The following is a 6000-nucleotide window of genomic DNA, read 5'->3' as shown; positions in this document are numbered from 1 at the left end:
TGTGCTGGCACCAAAAATACTGTTTGGAAATGTCAGTTTCAGTAGACCTAAAGATTCTAATTATAATTTAAGACTATAATTTGTGATGCACTTTGGGAGAAAACACAGCCAGTTTTAGCTCCCTAGAAACATGATTTAATGGCATCTGGCATAAGTCATGTGTGAGGGCTTGGTAGTTCAGTACTGTAATTGAGCAACGCTTTTGATGAAAAATGAAGGCACGTTTAATGCAAACAAATGAGCGGAGTCACACAACTGTAAGATGACTGACCTTTATTGTCCTTTGCTGTCTGTGCAGAGGCAAAGGAATGGCAAAGCAAGAGGTGTTTGGAAAATCTCGGACTTGCAGGAAGGTGAAGGTAGAAGTCCCCCGTGGATGGAGCACTGGTGGTCCACACTCCAAATCACGTGGGGACCCTGCCCTGGCCGCCTTCCACACTGTCAGCAGATTCACACTGGGACTATCAAATCCACCCTCCTCTGGACCACCTGCCGCCACACGTCCAGGGACGCTGGAACCTTTGTAAATACGATTTCTGATCTACCTCAGGCAGCTGGAGAACTTCCCACGGTGGTTTGGGACAGGATGGAGGATGACTGTCAGTTTTCACCATAAGGCTTTAAAGAAGTTACTGAAGCCAAAATGTGTATCTGTCTTGTGTCCTTTAATTGCTAGTTTCTTCCTTAATTGCTATGTGTAAATCCAAGCCTTTTAGCTATCCAGACACTCATACACAGGGATTCTAGCATTGGGTCAAAATGGAACACACCACAGTGAGACCCGAAAAGTCAGAAGGACTTGTATTTCCAGGGATAAGGTATAGAATCCGAGTGCTTTGTCTAGAGTAGTGATCCACACCACTCACCTGGATATATATTCTTATGTAATTGGGTACCCCAAGTCCAGGTACGACACCGAACTTCTGATTTATATCAAAGGCAACAAAGAGATATAATCAAATCACAGAAAACAGAAATGGCAGATTAAGAGCAAACTCTCACCAAATATCTTATTTCTCCTGGAAGGCTTCCTGGGCTGGTATTGGAAGGCTGTAGCCCCGAAGTCCCATCTCTGGCTTTGCAACGTTGCCCTACCATGTACCAGCCATGTGACCTTGTGCATTTACCTTAAGCCTCATTTTCTCCATGTATATAAGGCGATGAGAGCAGAGCCACCTCATGGAGGCAGTAATGAGGAATAAGTGAGGACACATAGATGGGGCGCTGAATATGCATTTGTTGTAATTAGCCCACGAAAGCACGAATCCCGTGACATGACTTTGTTTCCAGTGCCTGGCACATTGCGACCATTCGAGATTCGCTTACCGATTAGGCAAATGAAAGTTAAGACCCACGTGAAGAGAGAGAAGCTGCAGCTGAGAAGTGGGGTTGATAAAAGTTTAGGAAAACGTTTTGTAACGAATCATTTCCAAGGAGCAAAGTTAAGACCAGGCTTTAAGATTCTGCTTTCTCTCGGAGAGTTTCACTAATTCAAATTTATTATTTCAACATACAAAAATGTGGTGGTAGAAAAAGAAACCACACAAATAATAAATTTATTAGACTCCTCTCTAAAAATGTTTCCCTGTAGGCACTGACTGTTCGGTAACTGCTAGAGCAATTACTCCCCCGTAATTGAATCTGAGTTTTCCCAAAGATTAATACACACATTGTCTTGTCATAATACTTTTTTTTTTATTACAATATCCAAAAAACTGAGTATGCAAGTTTAGGAGGTCTTGGGACCCCTTCTTCAGTTGTAGGAATGTGCCATCGCAAGACTGTATATTTCAACTATAAAGAAGTTCAAATGTAAAGAAAAAAATGCAATTTCTTCATAAACATTCTGTGTGTCTCTTAACTACCAATCACATATTCTCTTGTAAACCCTGAAAAATTCCCTGTAAAGCAAATAGTTTTTATACACACACATATATATACATACACACCTGTGTATGTATATATATGTGTGTGTATATATATATATATATATATATGGTGTGTGTGTGTGTGTGTAAAGTGTGTGAAGTGTACAGTAGCTCCCCTTCCCCAAAGATCAGCTGTTTTCCTTAATCATCTGTATTAGTGTCAACAAATGGCTACAGATACATATTACTTTGAGAATTAAATACATAATTGTGAAATTTAAACAAGCCAAAGGGCAAGAGGAAAAAGCACTATGCGGATGGCACATCTGGGGGGAAATGACCACAACATGTGTCTTTCTGAGTCACCAGTCCCATTTCAGCGGACTGACTTTCAAGGAAATTTCTTTTATTGCAAGCATAGCCCCGAAGGCACTGGAGTTTCCTTACTGCTGTCTCATCTGGTGGTTCTGGTACTGCTTCCGGCAAGGGTATCCACTCTCCCCGGACAGTCCGGGAGCCATGCAAAGGCAAGGGGCATGGGGCCAGGGCTGCCAGGACCGGGGACCTTGCAGGTGCCGCCTGGCCAGAGAGGGAGCCCCGAGCCCGTGGACCCTGCTTTCTGAGCGAACTGTAGTTCACATAATTGATGGCAGCTTCGGTGCATTCAAACTGTGCCCCATGTCTTTCTAACGAGGGGTTCTGTTAGCGTGAACAACCCAACAGAGGAAGGCTGTTTTCAGTGGCGCAGGAACAAAGTGAATGAACGTTCCTCTTCGCCTCCTGTTCCCTGAACCTGGCCGGGAGGAGGGCGGCTGGCGAGCGAGTGTCAGGGCGCGGTACGTGGCAAAGGAGAGGCAAGTAGAAAACAAACCGACCGGCACGCAAAGATGAACTGAGGCAAAGGAAGCCAAGAAACGATGATGAACCACTGGACAGGGCGGAGCCTGTAGCAGGAGGGCCCGGGAGCTCGGCTTCTTCTCAGTGGCCAATCTGCCCGGCTCTGGGGAGGTGATCGCGGCACCGAGGGCCTGGAGGTGGCAGGTGGCATGGACTGTGGGAGGAGCCGTCACTGCAGTGCTCTCACGAGGTAGAGCTTCTCCCCGTGCTCACTGGTGAAGATGGGTGCCTTTTTGTAGTGTTCCACCAACTCGTCCATGGTGTGAAACCGCCGCTGCCCGATGCAGTAGACATTGTCCACGAGCTGCACCTTGAAATGTTTGTTCTTCCCTGATGCTTTCAGAGACACGGAGAAGTCACTGGGCTGGGGAGGAAACAGAACACAGTCAGGATGGGCCGGTGCAGGAGTCGCAGGGAAACACCAAGCCCGTGTGCACAGGGGCCGGGTCTCCTGGGGTATCTCGTCTGGCACAAAATGTTCAGAATGACTGACAGGCCGTCCAAAGTTCACATGCTCTGAGTCCGAGCAAAACTGCAATTTGCTTAGTACGACTTCGGTGCCAAATAGATTTTGGTCTGAAAATCGGGGGCTCCACAGCATGTAGGACACCAGTGTGAACTTGATGCTGAAGAAATGTGCATTTTTTACAATTTCCCAACCTATTTGTGATAAACTGGGAATTTGTAAAAAGTGGATTTGCATATAGGCAGCAGCTAGAAATTTCTTTTTTGCTGATTGTTAGAAATTAAGCTATCAAAAAATGTCAAATTCTAAGCTATTTAAAAATAAATAAGAGCAGTTGAAAACTCTGGCTGCATTTTAAACATGGTTGGTAATATCCGGGGTGGGGCGGGGCTATACAATGGTTTAAACAGATTTTCCTGAGAAATGTTTAAATTTGAGATTACATCAGTGCCCTACTTACCTTTGAGAACGTTTTTAGAAAGATATCATTATTTTTATTAAAACTGGTCTTGCCTCTTCTGAGGCAGGTGAAGCTGATGGGGGAAGTGGAAGGAGGTTGGCCTCCAGCAATGGCCTCAGAATAAAATCCAACTGCCCACCACAGCCCACTGGGGCTGTGTTACCTGGCCCCTGCCGACAGATCTAATGAAGGAGATGAAAGTATGTCCAACCCCTCATACCATTTTCACATCTATTCACATTGTTCTTTGAGCCATCCTGTCCTCTGACCTTGAACAATTATTCCTATAAGGCTCAGCTGAAAGGTTTTCCACCTGAGGAAGGCTCCCCATTCTCAATCAAGATAAGTCCCCGTCCCCGCCCCCCACCTTGTCTGGCCATATAGCATAAACAATGGATTCCGGTGGCAGGAGCAGAGTGTATTCCAGTAACTTCTCTGTAATAAATACTTTACACGTATGTCTTATTCCTTCATTACGCATTAGGCCAGGTAGACCACATCTCTTCCACCTCTATATTCCACACAGAGCCATACAGGTGGCAAGTGCCTACTATGGTTTTTTATCTTTTTTTAAAGTTTACTTATTTATTTTGACACAGAGCATAAGCAGCTGAGTGGCAGAGAGAAGGGGAGACAGAATCCCAAGCAGGCTCCACACCACCAGTGCAGAGCCCCTACGTTGGGCTCGAACCCATGAACCCTAAGATCATGGCCTGAGGCAAGATCAAGACACTTAACTGAGTGAGCCACCCAGGCATCCTGAGGCCACTACAGTTGTTAACTGAATTCCTAAAGCAGATTCAGCATTCCTCAATACCCAGCACCTTCCTGCTGCTGAGGAACCCCCCACCCCAGCTTTGTGTCCTTCCCACCGGGACAAAATGAACAAGCATTTCAGCCATTATCTCTTACACAGAGTTTATAAATGTTTGAGCCAAAGTGTGCAAATCTTGCAAAACAAGCAGAAATCCCATAAAGTCAAGCAAAGCTTGCAAAGCAAGTGGAAATCCCATAAAGGCAATGACAATTCAGGGAAATGAATGTCTGGGGACATTCAACTCTGTAAAAGCACCTTGGGGCGCATCCACCAGTCACAGCTGCTACCATGAAAGAATCAAGAGACAACTGTATTCTTAGTTGGTGTTTATGTATCCCTCTGTCTCAAACAGACCAAACAGAAGCAAACCTTTGAGGGAAAAGCCCCATCTTATCTCTATGCTAATCTCAGGGCTTGATGACCGGAAGAGGACACAGGAAGATTTTATCTCTGATTTAGCCTCAGGCTACATATGATTTTCAGAATCATGGCCACTAGAGGGTCAGGGGGTGGGGAGAAGGACACAGAACTTGAAAAGTATTTCCCACACCAGATCTCTTAGAAACAAAGTGTCACAAACCCTGATGTCACGATGATCCCGTCAATCCACCCTACTAACAAAATATTCTAAATGGCACAAAACAGTGTTTATTTTAAATTTTTTTTTAATTTTTTTTTAAATTTATTTCTAGGAGAGAGAGAGAGAGAGAGAGAGAGAGAGAGAGAGAGCAGGGGAGGGTCAGAGAGAAGGAGTCACAGACTGAAACAGGCTCCAGGCTCTGAGCTGGCAGTCAGCACAGAGCCCGACGTGGGGCTCGAACCCACGAACCGTGAGATCATGACCTAAGCGAAAGTTGGACGCTTAACCGATTAAGCCACCCAGGCGCCCCAACAGTGTTTATTTTAAATAATCACTTGACTGTACAATTCTCAAATCATGACTGTTTTCACAGGACCGAACAACTAGATAGATGCAGGCTAGCATCGGCGTCCTCAGAATTATCACCCAAGCTGGTTGCTGTGTACAGTTCTAAAAAAAGAACACAGTGAAACAGGTGCCGCCTGAATGGTACTCCATGCGTGAGCAAGGCCTGCGGTGCTGGCATCATTGTGGCTGTCACAACAGTTATTAGTCCTAGTGGATCAGGATGCTGCAACTGTATGCCCCGGTACATATGAGTTATGAACCACTCCATCCTCTCTTGAGGGCTTCAGGTTTTCCTTAAAGGAATGTTTAGTTTCAAGCTTCTACTAATTTTATAGAGATATATGTATTCTGGGACAGGAGTTTGTGCCTTTTGGAGAAGACAGAAGGTGATCTCACCTTTATAGTTTAGCACAAGCTGGGCCTGCGCTAGTTATATAGATACTTCTCTATTCACAGACAAAGCAGCATCATTGTGGAGGTAGTACGTGAGTCAGGGCAAGTACATGATATACCCAATTTTAATTAAGCCAAATGATCAACAGATGACTTTCTGAATAGGGAAAT

At 45.0% G+C, this 6000-nt stretch overlaps 1 protein-coding gene across 8 annotated transcripts in view; it reads right to left on the bottom strand.

Moving 5' to 3' along the window:
• Positions 1-256: 256 nt before the first annotated feature.
• The window catches only part of NCK2 (NCK adaptor protein 2), a 150061-nt gene continuing 144317 nt past the window's right edge, over positions 257-6000 (bottom strand). For all 8 annotated transcript variants that reach the window (XM_039218460.1, XM_039218459.1, XM_039218461.1 and 5 more), the window contains one exon: positions 257-3129. In XM_039218460.1, the coding sequence (XP_039074391.1) occupies positions 2935-3129 (195 nt within the window). In that variant the 3' untranslated portion in view covers positions 257-2934. The remainder of the gene's footprint in view (positions 3130-6000) is intronic.

This window comes from Hyaena hyaena, unplaced genomic scaffold (assembly GCF_003009895.1).
Source record: "Hyaena hyaena isolate Hyena2069 unplaced genomic scaffold, ASM300989v1 scaffold_767, whole genome shotgun sequence".
NCBI lineage: Eukaryota > Metazoa > Chordata > Mammalia > Carnivora > Hyaenidae > Hyaena > Hyaena hyaena.
This window is presented reverse-complemented; position numbering and strand designations above follow the sequence as displayed.